We start from the raw sequence: 18,047 nt of genomic DNA on the forward strand, positions 1-18,047 counted from the left end.
TAACATGACATTCATGAAAGACAACATGTTTCTATCTAACATGATAATGATAAACTGTTAGCAGTGTAGGCGGGCTGTGAATCTCTTTTGAGAGTAAGACCTAATTGTGCTGTTGGATTTTGATATACGTCCCCTCATTCTGCTGCTAGTCCGGTTAACCAATAGCATCTCATAATGGGCGGTCCTCAGCCAGTCAAAGACACGTGTACAGGGAAGTAGGAAGTAGGAAGTAAATACATTGGATTCACGGTGCCAAGAGCAACAGTAAGTTATTTAACTATATTTCACTGAATTAAAACAAATGCTAAATGAAAACGAAACAAAATATCCTTCGCTATGTCTTTTCGAGAGGGTAATGCTGAACAAGCTCGTGCTTCGTTGCAGAAGAACCTGCACACAAGGGCAAAGTTTGGAACTGTCAAAGTTGCTTCCCAAATTACACCTAGCTACATCTTCGACACAGACAGTTTTTCGATAGCTACCCTATCAACAACACCTCTGTGACACAGCTTTGACAGCCTATAAGCTGAGCTGTATAGCTAGCACGCCATAGCATGCTTAGCTGGCTAGCTACATTGGTTTGTCCACACAAGGACAAGTTCACAGCTACTACGACTACATTCATGATTATGGATATATCTGACACAACGACTATCTAGCCCTCAGTGACTGGATGTCAGCAGTGTCATCCTGAAACGGCAGTAATTGCACACTGAAGAACAAGAACTGGGCAATGAATGATTATGTTGATCATGCTCAACTGCTACACTTATGCCGATTACTATTATTGCCTATTGTGTTATTATTGGATTTTTATTGTTACGTCCTGATATTTGCACGGTTGTGAAGCTTGCAAAGTAAGCATGTCATTGTACAATATACATCATGTGCATATGATGAATAAACTCCAAACTCCAATTGACTTGACTTGAGACTTTGACACTGTCAAGCAAATATGAAAAGTGTATTTAGCTTTTGGGTTGGACAGGTGTTTGCAAATGGGTCACCCTGCTGCTTTAACCAAGCTCCTGGTTAAACAGGATGTGACACACACCCCGGAACAGTCCCATTACAGTCATCACCTTGTCAAGTGCCCTGAGTTCAAAACCACACAATTGAACATTGAAGCAGTGGAAGAACACCCTTTAAGTGTCCTGACTTCTCTCTCCTTACCGTCTCCTTACCGTCTGCGGCGTTGTACCCAGAGTTGGCACCATGCTTCCAGGCTACAGTCCGGTCATCCAGACCCTGCTGGGGACTCTGTTCACCTGGGGCCTGACCGCTGCTGGGGCAGCACTGGTTTTCATCTTCTCCAGCAGACAGGTACGGGACAGTCATGGAGTTTCTTAGTCTTTTTTTGTGGTGGTATATTTGTGATTGTGGAATTACTATGTACACACACACACACACACACACACACAGACCATTATTGATGGTTCAGTTATATTTTGGAGCAGCAGAACTTTTCTTCAATTCTTACAACTTATGAACTAAACACCACACTGACTGTGATGCCCTTCTTTTGACCCCCCCCCGTAGAAGCGGATTTTGGATGGAAGTTTGGGCTTTGCTGCTGGGGTAAGAAAATATCTTTGAATCCTCACCATGACACACACACACACACACACACACAGACACACAACCATAGACACAGAACAGGGCAACATTGATTAATAATTGAGAGGGTCTGTCAAACATAGTCTGTTCAGTAACAATTATGAATCATTGTTATTGCATAAGTGGCCATCTGTCCATCACACCTACGTATCTTTTACAAACTCGGTCAATGCATGGAACCAGAGGAATGTGGATATGTGAAACTCTTTTGAGTTGATGTGGCAGGCTCAGCTGTTGCCCAAATAGTTTGTAGAGATCTTAGAATAACACTTCCAAAGTTATGTGGCACCCTCATAAGAAGAAGTCTAGGCCAGGGGTGGCCAACACGCGGCTCACGAGCCGCATGCGGCTCTTTGCTCATTAATGTGCGGCTCTTCTTTTTAAAAATGATTTTCTATTTAAAAACATAAATAATAATAAAATAAAAAATGGAATACACATTACATCTTACATTAACTTGTATTTGTCATATTTTTACTCATTTTAATTTTGGAGTTATACGTTTAAATCTGCATCCTACTGCCGAATACGCGCGCACGCACTATGTGGCTCTTTGCAGTAGCCATGGCAATTTCTTTGGCTCATAGTCTCTGACTGGTTGGCCACCCCTGGTCTAGGCCACCCCTGGTCTAGGCCTAACTTTCTTGGAAGATTTGCTAGAAACCTTTTTTAGAAACTTTCCTTTAGGACATATGTTTCACAGTTGTGATTCAGAGAGCATTTGATACATTTGTAACATTGCTCTCTACAACTTTAAAGGTGCTCATGGGGAGATTGGAAATAAGATGAAACTTTCAGTTTTCTTTATGTCTCTATCGTGGCTTTACTCATGAAAAATGAATGCACTTTTAGATTAAAAAGAAATAAAAAGATATGATGAACTGCTGTGTGGGCTAGACTTCTACAAAGTTGGTTCTACAAAGTAGTTCATGTTATAGCAATCACATTTTTTCTCACACGGTATGAGTTCATTCAATAATATATAAAGGTTACTGCATATATAAAAAAATTCTCATTGATCTTTTGGCACTCAGAATTATTCAAAATCCAATTGCATGAGAGAATATAGTATACACTTTGTGACAAAAGGTGATGTCACATAAATTTAATCATCAAAAATAATACTTGAAAATTATAAGTCACACGCCACATGATGACACACACACCTTAATGAACTAGACCTCATAAACAGTTCATATTTGGCATACGTGCGTGCGTGCATGCGTGCGAGAGAGATAACAGGACATGTTGGATTCATGCAACATGACACAAACCTTAAAGAACTCAGCCTCATTGCCTGTGTAAAGGGCAAATGAGGGATAGAGGGAGCAGGCAGAATCAAATCCTCCACTCACAGCTCAGCAGGGCTGGAGGATGGCTCTGGCACCACAGGCCAATCATAACATTACTTACACTCCAAGAGTGACACTGCTCGCAGTCCAGTTAAACTGCACCCAACATTGTGCCTTCTTTTTAGCACAGTATATTTATGAATCAAGAACATATCTGCACACCTGGTATTGCAGGTGCAAACAGAGTAGAGAAGGGATAGGAAACTAAAAGAAAAACACTGATTTTTGCAAGCAAGCAGTTTTTCTTTACAGTTGCATAACACAGTACATTTGAAATATGTAAAAGTGTGACTCATGTATTTTGATACTCAATTAAGGTACATAATGCTTGTTTAAACTGATCTTTTTCTCATACTCTAGTTTAGATCGAGACTACATGCAAAACAAATGATTCACCTGCAAATACTGTATGTATGTATGCATAACGATCTCATTTAAAAAAACATGCAAGAGAATATAGTATACTTGGGGGTGGATGTGGTGGGCTGTTGATGCTTGCACAATGAGACGTGTGTGAGAGGCTAAGGTGTTCTGGTGTTTGTCGGAACTTTTTTATGTGGTCACCCCCATAGGATATAGAACCGTGAGAATGGATGGATTAGGGGGTTCCCAGGGGCCCTGAACTGTCTGAAGACCAACTGTCTGTCTATCTCTAGTGTGTGGAAAGTATCCAGCAAATTGGTTCTTCGATGAATATGTGTAGGCCTAGTACTTGTTTCTGTGGTCACCGAAACTACAGCATTTATAGAGAAGTCAAGCTGCAAAAATGCATCATGGAATGTTGCCACTGGCCATGCAGATAGAACTAGTTACATATCAGGATGTAGTTGAATTATCTGTCAACCTGTACATTTTTCATCGTTGGGGGACACAGTTTATCTGAAGCTAATCTATTTCCAGTGAATGGATATGTTCAAATGCCAGAGCCATCCTCCAGCCCTGCTGAGCTGTGAGTGGAGGATTTGATTCTGCCTGCTCCCTCTATCCCTCATTTGCCCTTTACACAGGCTGAGTTCTTTAAGGTTTGTGTCATGTTGCATGAATCCAACATGTCCTGTTATCTCTCTCGCACGCATGCACGTATGCCAAATATGAACTGTTTGTGAGGTCTAGTTCATTAAGGTGTGTGTGTCATCATGTGGTGTGAGTAAGGCAGATCCTGTTCCCTCCTGGCCAGTGCTATAGCTGGCACCTGCTGCTCCCTCACTCACACTATTCTGATGCTAATTGCTTCCACATTATACTGTCACAGGAATACACTTGCTAGAGTAGTTTCTTCTTTTCAGTGACTACTGACGAGATCAGGGGAGTCTGGTGGAGGTATGTAGAAATCGGCGGACAGGCTCATTGTATTGCATGGGATGGAATGAGGAATGGTATGTGTTTGATATCACAATTTCTACCTTCACCAGCCTCTCCTGGATTAGATACTCTTTCTGTTTTCTCAATTTTCTTTCTGGAGAACTATCCAGCCTTTCTATGAGCAGTGGTCTATAGTATGCCTGTAAAGTCTGGCATCTTGGACAATGGCCTGGAGAGACTTGGTTTTGACGAGTGAAGTCATTTTATATGGGGGTTCCTATGGGAGGAGAGCAGTCTTAACTAACTCATTAACTGAATTGCAGGGCGCAACAAGTTCCCTTGTTACTGGTCTTGCTGGTCTCAGCAAGTCTTGGCTGATAGAGTAGTATAGGCCCAAGACATAAAGGGCTGTATTCAGACTACCAGCTGTATAGAGTTTACAGTATGGCAGCTTGCAGAGTCTCTGATCTCCTGTTTGAAGAGGTTGCATTTCACTATTATCCGGTGGGTTCAGGTGGTAAGATTGGATTTTGTGTGTGTGTGTGTGTGTGTGTGTGTGTGTGTGTGTGTGTGTGTGTGTGTGTGTGTGTGTGTGTGTGTGTGTGTGTGTGTGTGTGTGTGTGTGTGTGTGTGTGGAGTCGTGACTGCTGAAGAGGAGAGAAGATTTTGAAGGAGGCTGTTGATTCTATATAGACCACTTGAGCTTTTGTTTTATTAATGACATTTTTCTTTTCTTTTCAGTAATACTCATAACAACAACACTGTACACACATTAACAGAAGTAAGAACATAACCAACAGACTACACTAAACATGCATGTATACAAAATGAAAAAATAATGATTACAGACAACAAACAAACAACCAAAATAATAATTACAGACAAGAAAAAAAAAAAAAAAAAAAAAGTTGGTTCTACAAAGTAGTTCATGCTTTCTCAAGCCCCCTGTCTCGTACTGCGGATAGAGCTGCATTAACCAACCTACATGTGGCCCTCTGTATGTGCATTCGCTTGCATTTGACATCCCCCATTTTTGCCATTCAGTTATGAATATAGGTAACAGTTAATACTAACATGGTATATATGCTGCCAAGGATTTAGTCTTCTCTGTGTCCTGTGGGAGAGATTTGGCACCCTGAGAGATGACTATGGCTATACCCCACAGGTGCCAAGCGCTGAGCGTGCCAAGTCGTTTATTTATTCAGGTGTCATGATGCATGCGCCCCTCTCAGAGGAGAAACTGTGCTTCTGAAGGTCTCTCAGGCTCAGGGTGATGGAGAATACGTTGAACAAACAGCAGAGAGGTAGCGGAGTGAGTGCAGACCTGAGATTGAGATGACGGTGCACAAAATGCATCCCTGCTTGAAATTATGAGCATTTCTTTCTTCACACAAGCAAACATTGAATCGTTCTTGACCTTAGTGGATGCAGTAACCTTAGCCTGTTATATTGCTGGTGTATCCTTCACTGGGTGCAAATTGGGATTCTCTCAGTGACTTCAGATGATTGTGTTTTTTCCTTACCGGTTTACATAAAATGCAATCATGATGGACTATGTACAGTATATACATAGATGCACTGGTAAAAGTGGAAATAGAAATCAGAGGACGGACTCTTTGGACACACGCTTGATACCATTCCTCATTTCGTTCCATGCATTACAGTGTGCTTGTCCTCCGGTTTCTACCTACCACTGACTAATGATGGGTATTTCTGAGTGAAACAGGAATGTAGCTCGGGAGTAGAAATACAATAGAACTGAGGAATATGAATCCAGGCATCCATACAGTACATATTGTGGAAAATGAGATGCTTGAATAAACATTTTCATTACTCTCACTCTATAAGATGAATCAAACTGATAAAAACCAACCAACAAACAATGCAAACTAATAATAATTCAGATAAAGGCAAGTATTCTTGATTTAGTATTATCTTGTTCTTATGAGCTTGTATTTCTCATGGCATACTCTGCAAATGACATTACCAGATAATGATGGAGAGCGGCACTGGAGAACTGCAGAAACCAACAGAAAGTCGCTGATCCAATTACTTCCTATTCAGTGATCCGATATGTTGTGTTGTTTCTATGTTTCATGGTTCTTATGGTAACTACTGGTCACCTGACTTTGAGTTTTGTGGTGTGTTTACTGAGGTAATGTAGCTGAGAGTATAGAAAGAGCATCTAAAGTGATTTTCACTTTCTGTCTTTGACGAGCGGCACTCAAGACAGGAAGTTTTGTCACGTTGCACTGTTATCTTGAATGTTCCCTGCCTGCTGTCCTTGGACGTTAATCCATCTTCTCGCCAGTGGGTTTGAGGCTGTTGCCATGTTGTGTTGGTGTATTATGAAGCCTAGTTCAGTTTTCAGTACATGCTACTCTTTGACACAATTGGAAAGGTTGAATGAAAGGTAGATACCTAGTCCTAGATAAACTTGTATGGCCTGTCTGAAAGGAGTCCTACAGCATCCAACCCTTCTTGTCTTTAGAACCTATTGATGATCTGACATTGAAAAAAGATGCTAGGCCTTCATGAATTTTAATGCATGCTGTGTGTTTCTGTCAGTGTTCACTTCATAATCCTGGGTGTTCGAACACATTATATTAGCTGTAGACTCGCTCATGCAGAGACTGCCAAACCAGAGAGGGGAATACAGCCGTGACCTTTCACAAGCATATACAACCTTTTCAGGAAGATTGTGCAGCCCCGTAAGCTCTAGAGACAAAGCAAGCTTTTGCAAAGTTTTTTTTTTTTTATTTTTTTTTTTTTTATAGAAGTTTTCCGGCCAGTGTTGATTGGTTGAATGATGCTCCATACTAGGGATGCACTGATCCAACTTTTTCATTGCCGATAGCGACTCGGAGTACTGACCTTTGAGTATCAAAACACTCGCATTGCAAATTTTGCAACAAGCAAAAATTCCAGACCGCAGTCATTGTGATTGTTGTCACCGCACTCGTGTGTCGTCTTGGCTGTGCAGCTGTCAATCGACGACGCACGTGTTTGGCAAGTTTTATGATGGTTTGCGTCATTTGGCATCGGATCGGTATAACATATGTCTATACTATGTCCAATTCCCGATCCAGCACATACCCATGCTCGGTATCGGATAGGTGCATCTCCATACAGTAGGAGTTGTTGTGTTCTTGGTTGCTCATGTATTTTTAAACATCCATAAAATGCAAAGGGAAAGAATTCAATTTTCTCTTGCACTCATGTACATGTAGCCTATTCTTTGACCTATTAAAATAGAGTAAGGCACAGGTCAGTGGATCTTCTTGCTTCAATGAACTGTACACCAATGTTTTTCAAGTTGCATTAGCTTGTTTGAATGTGCTCCTTCGCAGACATGCAAAGCATGTTTTTCCTTCTACACATGACATGGAACAGGGTGGAAAGCCCACAAAATGTGATCACTTTTGAGGAAATTTGATTTCGCAACATGCAAACCTGGATCAACCCTGCCAGCAACCTTCGGAGATGTGCTTTTCTCTCTTCTCTTAGTGCTGTGACAAATATATTTGATTGCTACTGTGCTATGCCACTTTTATATTTTATTATTTGCATGTTGCATACAGCAAACACTTTTACTGAACCTCTGCTTCACTTTATTAGCAGAAATAGTAAGACAGTTTGTACACAGTAAAAACAAATACAGTATGTACAGAAGGAGAGAAAAAGCCCAGAAGAGGTTGTCAATCATGGTTGGTCTGTTTTGTTATCTTTCAAGCCACTCTTTGAAATTATTCATGTGTTGTTCCAAGCAAATTCCCTCTCCACACTTCTGCCTCTGATATAATCTGTCCTTTCATGCTCTTTGCCCACAACTCCATCTAGGTTTTAGCCTAACACGTACAAAGTGTTCAAAGGGCCAGACATTTTGCGCGTGCATGCGATTGTTCTTCCCAAGAACTATATACATCTGTAAAACAACGAACAAACACCACTATGTTCTTCTGAAGAACCTTTTAATTAATACAGTCGATTATTTTTAATTGAAGTGCCCATTAGTTGGCCTATACAACTATACAACTTTCTTTTAGAATAACACTTTTCTTACTTACTGGATATGAACACAGTAATATTTGCCCCTTCTGATCAGAGGAATTGCACTTCTTTGATTGGGCAAGAGCAGAAATATTCTGTTCATATGAAGTCAGGGCAATTCTAAATGATGAAGGCCTTCATTTGTCAGGTCAACATGTGTTTGTTTTAATAGTGTTCATGTGAGAGAAGCTAGATTCACACGTTTACGTTGTTCCAAACATTGTACAAAGAAAAAAATGGCTGCTCAATCCAAAACTTCAGTTTGTCTGTCAGCGCTGCAAAATTCAATGAGGAAGACTAGTGAAAGTGTTGATTGGCTTCAAACTGGTACCTTGGTGATAGTGATTGGCAGTACTCAATGGGGGAGACAACAGGAAAAACCTTCTTCTCCTATTGGAGGAAATTACACTCTGGCTCATTTTGGCACCAAATATCAGATTTTTGAGGGGGGGGAGAATAAGGTCTAGGTTCCTCCCCTTATATTCTCCTCTAATGCTTTTTGAGAAGGAAGCGAGTGGAGGGCAGAGGAGAGGACAAGAGGAATGGAGTTTCAAAACATTGATAAAGGGCCAGTCTTCCCAGTCACGACGCAGAGATGGTAATTAGCCAGTAAACGCTCAGGTGGATTTACCAGAGACATCAGTCCGAGAGAGAGGAGAGCCAGATTACCAATAGGGGGACTGATTATGCCACGACACACACCGAGCCACTTCCTCTCAAGCCACAGGCGACTCATATTAATCTCTTTTTGTGAGGACCTCCATGGCACGGAGAGCTCTGTGTGATGAATAAATACGTGATGTAATTGACCTCAAAGGTACAATGAAGTCAAGGAGAACTCACAGTGTGATGAATAAATGTTTCATATAATTGACCTCCGAGGTGCAGTGAAAGGCATCTCTTCTCTCCCCCTCCTAGGGTGAGAAAAATCGTAGTGAAATTGAGATTGCCGAAGTGTCTCAAGTAAGGCTGGGTGATATAACGATAATGTATTTTTTGCGTCCCCACTCCCCGTTCAATCTGATAAAGAGGAGAAGACAACAGAGGCAGGACACGTGGAAAGAGAGAGGGAGAGTGAGCACGATTTATTTTCTCCCTGTGCTGAGAGCACGACGGGTCCTCTTCCTCACAAGCCCATTTACACACACTCATACAGACACACACACACCGGAGCTGGGGAGAAGCAATATTTTCCCTCGTTGCTCTTTTGTTGGTAACTAACCTGGCTTCCTGTTTGTAATCCTAACTGTCCAAGCTGTAATCCTAACTGCCCTAACTGTCCAAAGTTGCCACGGACCCAGCCCCTACCCGTACCTCGACCCCCAACCCCTCTCAACTACTGGACCTCCCGCTAACGACCCCTGGACCGGACCCCGACGACCCCCTTGGATTATCCTTCTCTCCCCTACCCCTCTCCCTATTCATTATTATTAAATACGCCTTCGGGCTATACACCTCTACCCTCTCTGTGTGCCGTCATTTGGTTCTTCAGATGTTCCTACGTAACAGAACGATCTGGCCAAATGTCGGAACCAGACGGCTTTAGGGACCTGGGCCGGAGGGAAGCAGGGGCAGGTGTCACCGACCATCCCCTGCTCGACATCGTCCAACTCCACGGTGCCCTCCTGAACCGGGTCACGGACCAGCTCGACAGCGCCTTCCTTGTGTGCCTAAAGGAGGGGGATGAATGGAAGACGGCCTTTAACACCCACCTGGGGCACTTTGAGTACCTGATGATACCCTCTCTGTGTGCCGTCATTTGGTTCTTCAGACATTCCTACGTAACACTGTGGCCCCAGTTGCAGATGACAGTTGACAGTGCAAAGAGTGTGCACAGCCCCAATCAATAATGACACAGACGGCTACATAATTGATGTAGCTGGAACTCTGGGTAACACAAAAACATGTCCATCATTCTCCTCAGAACTAATCCCTGTCCCAGAGTAGACTCACTGATGGAGCTGCCAGTTGTGTCTGATGATGGAACCACGGCTGACATCTTGCCCTCAAAAAAAAAGTTAACTTGTGAAGTTTGGAAACAAGATGGATTGTGCTCTGTTTAAGAAGGAGGCATAGAAGTTTGATGATTATGCAGATTTTAGAAGAACCCTGCCAATAGCTTGGAGCCCTGGTGTGATCAACTCTAATTAATCTTATTAAAGGCTGTGTGAAATTTGCTAATGGATTGGCTGCAGGTTAGAAAAGGAGGTTAGTACCTCAAAATAGTTTGTCCTTAGGGTGTTGAATGTGAAAGCAGAGTGTGAGAGTGGTTTCAGAAGTGTTAATCTGTCTGAGCTCTCCGTGGGCTGTGTAGATATGATCTTAAAGTTTGTGGAGCATCTTCTATTATTAATGAACTGATATGGAAGCTACCTCTGCCATGGTTCCCCCTTAGAACTCTGTAATTAACTTTGTTGTTCTCTCTCCTTGTCTCCCATAATTGCTTTTTTTGAACCCTGTTAATTAATCCTCGATGAATACAAATCATTTGGACGGGTTCGCAGTATCCATGACACACAACACTTAACACTGGTCTCTAAAGAAACGTTATAGTTATGATTAATGTCTCATACAAGAGTAGCTGTTGAAACAACTCCTTTGTTAAGGCAAGCGAATATCAATGGGGTTGTTGTTTTTTTTAACAAGAGGTGCCTTTCAAGCTACTCTGTTCAAGTTGTCAACCTTTAATATGAGCATTTCCAGGGTTACAGACTCATGCATACGGAGCGAATTGAAAGGAGAAAAAGGTTTTCTGATTTAATGAATGGTAATAGATTTGGTTCAGTTATTTCATGACTAGATGCTAGCCTTCTCTCTTGTTCAGTGCTTCGACATGGTTAAGTTGTTTGCTTGTTGTCACCAGCGTCTGTTGAGTTCAGCGACAGCGGGGTTTTTTAGTATGCTCATGCTTTGTTCCAGATTGAGGCTATTTAAGATGGGAAGGATCCTCGAAACCATTCTTTATCCTTACCTAATTTGGGAGATAATTGCATAGTGGAATTTTTGTCTTTGATAGAGAGCCACCACCTCCTTCCGTCTCGCTTGTCTGATCAAGACCAGGAATTAGTGGAACTGTTGTCTGCGCAGCTCGCCTAAAGACACAACCTCACTCCAATGTGATTCCTCTCCTTTGCAAATAAACATGAAAAAGCGGTGCATTTGGTTTTAGTCGTCCACCGTCCACTTGCCTGCAGCGCTGCTATTGTTATCCAGGTGTATTGACTCTGAATGAAAGCCACCGTCTCACTTGATCAGCATGTGCAGGTCAATCGTGCTCTCTCCGTCTGGTTCTATTTCCCCTACTGTTGGCGCTGTTCCCAGTGTGAGTGTGAAAATATCACCGTCCAGAGCGAAGCAACAGAACACACACTCACCTACCCGCAGGCTCTGCCTGTTGTTATTCTGATAGGGCTGCTGCCCCCGGTGGAGGTGGAATAATGACACTTTGAGCATTCTATTGGAGGGAGTGATGGATGCTCTGGGGCTTGCTGCTCCTGTGGTTGTTCTCTTTGAACAGTACACATACTCACTCACTCACTCACGCACGCACACACACACACACACACACACACACACACACACTCAAACAACAAACAACAAACAAACACACACATACTCATGCATTATTATTATTAGTATGTGTACACACAGTGGGTGTGCGTGTGTGTGTCTGTGTGTCACACATCACAGGCGACAAACAAGTGTTTGTGTAAACCAACATTCTATTTGTAAACAGAGAAAACTGTGGTTGCATGGTTGGGAGAACTGTGTCCACTGTACCCTCTAGGTGCTGTTCACTCCAATGTGTACATGGAAGAAAAGGTCACCCAGAGTTGCGTCTCGCCAGCAGGCTACCTTCAGGCTTGTTTGAATTCCGGAGAGTGTGTTTGTGTTCATTTTCAGCCCATCTTCATCATGCGTTCGCCACTGTGTCTGACACACAACGTTTAATTCATTATGCCCCCAATCCAAATGATTCTGAGGGAATGGGGTCAGCTTTTCACAACAGTTATGATCCAAACGAGTGAAACTCTCTCTCTGGAGGTTTCCTCAATCGCCTTTTTCAGTTGCCTTTTGAATAGCTGTGCTGCTCACAGAAGATGAAACATCACCGTTTTGTTAAACACCTTTCTTCGCCCTCAGGTGATGTTGGCGGCGTCCTATTGGTCGTTGCTGGCGCCTGCGATAGACATGGCGGAGGACTCGGGGAAGTACGGGGCGTTTGCCTTCGCTCCCGCGGCCGTGGGCTTCACTTTCGGGGCGGCCTTTGTCTACCTGGCGGACCTCATGATGCCTGCCCTGGTGAGTCCTGCTACACAAACACACACACTGCAGTCAAACACACACTACAGTCAAACACACACTGCAGTCAAACACACACACTGCAGTCAAACACACACTACAGTCAAACACACACTACAGTCAAACACACACAAACCAGTGTATGTTCACACTCATACTTCCTACTACTCATACTCGTCACTTGTGTTATACCACGTGGACGTAAAGATGAGGAATAGGTAGACAGGAGATGAGGAATAGGTAGACAGGAGATGAGGAATAGGTAGACAGGAGATGAGGAATAGGTAGACAGGAGATGAGGAATAGGTAGACAGGAGATGAGGAATAGGTAGACAGGAGATGAGGAATAGGTAGACAGGAGATGAGGAATAGGTAGACAGGAGATAAGGAATAGATAGACAGGAGATGAGGAATAGGTAGACAGGAGATGAGGAATAGGTAGACAGGAGATGAGGAATAGGTAGACAGGAGATAAAAGGCGGGGGGGGGGGCGGGTGGAAAAGTGAGAAATGGAGAACAAGAAGGAGAGGGAACTTAAGGGAAAAGGACAGTGAGAAAGAGAGAGAGAGAGAGAGAGAGACAGTGTGAGAAGGATTGAGACAGAGTTGAGAGTTGAAACACTAGAATCGGAGATGGAGATGGAGAGGGGAAGGGGGAGATCCATGGAGACATCTGTTGCCCTGAGCTGTAGCAGTCCCACCAGGACAGCAGCGGTGAGCTAAACTGGATATGAAGGAGAAGGGACATGACACACTCATGTCATGAATACGCATGCGCACGCGCGCACACACACACATTGCCAGGACACACACCACACACACACACACACACACACACACACACACACACACACACACAGGCAGACACAGAGGACAAGGACATGATGTGGGTAGACTGCCACACTAGATCCTCCTGTTTTTACTGCCCATCACTAACCACCAGGTCAGTATTGTATACGATGACCTACCTGACCTAAAGTTTAGCCATGTCTATCAACCATGTCACGGCTTCGGGTTAGGGGGGGTGGGGGGGCAGGTGGGCGGGGGGGGGGGGGGGGCGGGGGGGCAGAGTGGTTGCGCTGCCTTGGGATGTTGGAGTGACTAAAAGAGGGTGCATATTAAGGCAGCACAGACAGAGCTGTTTTGAGCTGTTTTTGCTGTTGTTTTGACAGAGCGTTGGGGCTCATCAACCGTAATGACTCCTATTTGTTGTGTTCTAGCTTGCCTATTTACAACAACCTCCTATTTGTACATGGGGGGGCGGATGTTCCGATTTAGATTAGACATTTGATTAGTCAGATGTCTTTTTATAATGTCCCGTCTCCTTCTAGCCTAATCCAATGGAGAGAAAAATACTGGATATGTGTTATTATTGTTCTCAGTCAAAGGTCAGCTGACATTAGCTGACCAAGTAGGCTCTGCTCTACAGCCTCCCTTTGAATAATAGAGAACATCAACACATCTTTCCACTTTATTCACCACTTCTCCTTCTCCCCTCCTCCTCCTCCTCCTTTCCTTCTCCATGGTTTCCCCAGTTATGATGGTGGGGGGGGGGGGGGCGCTAGCTAGTTAGCATGTTATCAGCGTGAGATGCTGGGGTCTTGGCTGCCTGGGGTGCCCCCCCCCCCCCTGGGTTGGTCAAGGCTGTTTAGACAGCTGCTGGTGTCACTTTTACAGGCTCCTGCTCAAACACTGGGCCCTGAATGAGTGAGGGTGAGTTGGAGAGAAGCAGAGGAGGCAGTGCCAGCCCCCCCCCCCCCCCCCTCCCTCCCCACACACACACACACACACTGACCCCCTGGCCTGGAGATGGCTGCTGCTCTGTTCCGAGAATACGTTGTATGTCTGATCTCTTTCTCTTTCACTCTCTCTCTCCCTCTTTCTCTCTCTATCTCTCATCAACGCCACCGTTTCCCCGGTCCCCTTTTGTGCTCGCCAGCGTCTCGAGGATAATGGGAAACAAGCTTTGAGAGGTTGGGTGATGGGAGGGCAAGCTGCTGCAGGATTGAGTGTCATAGGAACAGCAACAGGATCGGAGGGACATTGATACTGACTCTCCTCTCTTCTCCTCTCCTCGTCTCTTGTCTTCTCCTCCTCTTCTCCTCTTCTCTTCTCTCAGAGAGGCTCTTTTTAATCTTTTGTTTCCTCTCTTCTCCGTATGTGTGAGATACGAGGCGCTCACCTGAATCTCACCTGAATGATAAGGGACTCTCATTACCCGCAGACCTGCGGTCCCCGTGGCAACGCCAGCCCGTAACAAGGGTACCAGTCATTTAAGAGGCGGTGACCCCCCTCCCCCCCCCCCCCCTCCCCCGGAACGGGAGCATTGCATCATGGGAGGTGATCATCACTGTGTTCCCCGTCCATAGCCTGGTTGGTGTAGAATGCACTAATAGTGCCCACACGGTCGGCCCCTCAAACAGATGATGTCTTCCATGTTTGCTGTGTCTTAGGGAGCCTGTCTGGATGAAATGAACAGTCGGAATGTTTAGTCATGGTGTAGGGCAGACCGCTTTTGATCGCTGACACTGGTGACATTTAGATTTGTCTATATTTGGATGCATATAGCCACCATTTTGCTACACTTTCTAAACAAACATGCATAGAGGACCCTTGTATGACATCATACAGAACAGAATCAGCTATGAGAGAGAGCATTGTGCCTGTAAATGCCAAGGCTCGGGGCTTGGCATAGCTGCCAACAGTCAGATGGGTCCCTCAGCGTGTCTCCTGGCGAGGGGGCGGGCCCCAGATCAGCGCCGCGGGGGGCCTTCGAGAAGCCCCGGAGAGTTACCGTGGAGACGTTGGAAAAAAAGCTGATGCTTCAAAGGAGTGGGATGAATATATGTTATGTTATACTGCTCTGGTATTACAGTAAAGGTTGTTTTACTGACCATCACGTCAACGGTGAAAGAAGGACACACTCAATTCAAGACACTGGCGAAATGGAGCCGCTGACTCACCCCAAATTACCTCATCCCTATTCTCCCTATTGTACCTCCACACTGTGAAGTACTTTCCCTTCTTTAACTCTTTCCTCTCCTCTCTCCTCCCCTCCCCTCCCGTCCTACCAACAAACCCTGCAGGCTCAGAGAGAGACAGGGATGTTGAATGTGAATGTTAGTGGCCGTCTGGGGAGCCTCTCTAAAGCAGATGGAGAAGAGAGGCGAGGTCTACCTCATTAACCTTCTCCACTCCTTCACTTTCATTAGCATAGCAGCAGACGTCCCCCTGCTACGGAACAGTGTTCCGCGACATTTCCCGCAAGTGTAATCATTATGCTAATTAGACCACAAACGTCAACAAGTAGTGTGGCAATGTACTTGAATATAGTTAGTTATAGTACACAGTGTTCTTTCTGCACTACCCCAGACATTTGAACCCATGCTCTTTAAGAAAATGCATTTCTTTAAAATATGGACTCTGTGGTGGCTTCCTATCAACTGCTAATTTGAATGTTCTTTTTTAGATTTTTTTTTTTTATAAAGTCTGCACCACTGCCTCCACTCTGTCCTCACAGCAAGCCGAAATATTTTGTCCCAATTGTTCAGTCAGAAACCCATATAAGGCAACCCCCCCCCCCCCCCCCCCCCTTCACCTCAGGCTGAAGTTCAACCTAGCATATAGCGGCCCAAATCAGTGTGGTAGCTCGGTGAGTGATGATGACAATATCATCGTAACAGACAGAACGCACACACACACACACAGCTCACTACATCTGACATGCACACACACACACAAACACACACACGCGTGCGCACACGCAGATGTAGGCCTTGTTAAGATGGCAGTTACAATGTAAAGGTTTGGCAAGGAAATGTGGGTATATTTTGTTAAAGCATATCTTACTATTAATAATCTGACTCCAAGTAATTTAATTAAAACTATATGCAAATAATTGTTGAGTCTGTGCTGATTAGTGCAAGAATGGTCAAATAGGATGAATCAAATGAGCCTTTAATGAAGCCTTTAATACTGTAAACTTATACAATTATTCCAAGGCAATACTTCATAGTGAAATGTTACATTCTACCCTCAATGGTGAGAGAGAGAGAGGTGACCACATGGTCATTCATACAGTACTCACAAAGCTCAGATGAGAGCACACACCAGGACAAAGCTTTTGTTTAAAACCTTGGGGACTAGCCTCTCATGGCCTTTCTGAGCCTTTTCTTCTCCTCTGCTTGTCTTTGATGGACAGAGTGGCGTCTTCTCAGAGAACCCAAGGGAGCCCATAACTATAGTCTTTTCTCCTGTTCTGCTTCACCTTGATTACTATGGCCACACACACACACACACAATTCTTGAGTGGTCTGTCATCTAGAAGTCCCTCTTTAATGAAAGTGCCTATGGGAGTGCACACACCCCTGATTTCCTTCGACTGCAGATGTTTTGAAAGGCCTTTATTACCAGGGAGATCGTTAATGAAAGCTTTCATCTTCCCCTGGCTGCAGGTCTCCACTAGTGGTCCACTGTTATCCCCAGCTTCACACACACAGCTTGTTACTTCTGCAACACACACACACACACACACACACACACACACACACACACAGCAAGACCAGCAATTTGAAATCTATCCCTCCTCTCTCTCTGTCTACTCTACATTTACATTTTGACATTTAGCAGATGCTTTTATCCAAAGCGACTTACACTTACTTCAGACAAATGTACTTGTTGTATCGTCTATATCGTCTATATAGCCTGAAGAGATGGGTTTTTAGTCTACGGCGGAAGATAGGTAGTGACTCTGCAGTCCTGACGGTACTCTCTGCCCCACCAAGCTTTTCTTCTCATTGACACCTGAGATACCAGGCTGTGTGTGTTTTCTTCAGTGTGGGTTAAGGGTGACCTGTGAGTGGGTCTATGTAGCCTGGATTCTCTCCATTCACACCATTCATTTCCATTTGTGGCTTCCCTTTAGTAAGTGATGTTTTTCCCTTTCTTATCTTACGACAGTTACCTTGACATCGTTCCACACAGTGACGACGTTCAGTGAATGTGTCTGGTGGAGATGTCATGGTGTCACAGGGGTGTTCTGGAACACAGGCAGCACAGTTTTTTAATTCAACTTAGCTAATGCTTCGGACTGAAATGACTGACACTTGGAAACATTGGAGCCAATTGCTCAGCCGACTGTGAACGTATCTGGTATTTGGCATAGGCCTAGTCTGAACTCTGTCAGTTTTCCAGACTGGTCGAGGAGTTGCACCTGATGTCCATACCTAGTTGTTTATGCAGGCATGGTAAGGCCTCGGGTCTCCCCCGGGGCCCTGTCTCTAAGCATTACCAGTCCACAGCGGGCTAATCTGGTGTGTGTCCGCGAGGACGGGCCCGGCCCCCACAGCGCTCGCCCTCAGGTGAGAGCCGCGCCTAATTGGACAGGGGCACACCGGCTAGAGAGCGTTGCCAGGCCTGCCCAATG

The 18,047-nt window shown here is 44.4% G+C and overlaps 1 protein-coding gene across 2 annotated transcripts in view; it reads left to right on the forward strand.

Annotated features, from left to right (window-relative positions):
- Positions 1-218: 218 nt before the first annotated feature.
- Positions 219-18,047, forward strand: part of slc39a11 (solute carrier family 39, member 11) — a 60,520-nt gene continuing 42,691 nt past the window's right edge. For both annotated transcript variants that reach the window (XM_083687343.1, XM_083687344.1), the window contains exons 1-4: positions 219-264; positions 1,206-1,323; positions 1,540-1,578; positions 12,465-12,623. In XM_083687343.1, the coding sequence (XP_083543469.1) occupies positions 1,216-1,323; positions 1,540-1,578; positions 12,465-12,623 (306 nt within the window). In that variant the 5' untranslated portion in view covers positions 219-264; positions 1,206-1,215. The remainder of the gene's footprint in view (positions 265-1,205; positions 1,324-1,539; positions 1,579-12,464; positions 12,624-18,047) is intronic.

This window comes from Argentina silus (genome assembly GCF_951799395.1).
Source record: "Argentina silus genome assembly, chromosome: 16".
Classification (NCBI taxonomy): domain Eukaryota; kingdom Metazoa; phylum Chordata; class Actinopteri; order Argentiniformes; family Argentinidae; genus Argentina; species Argentina silus.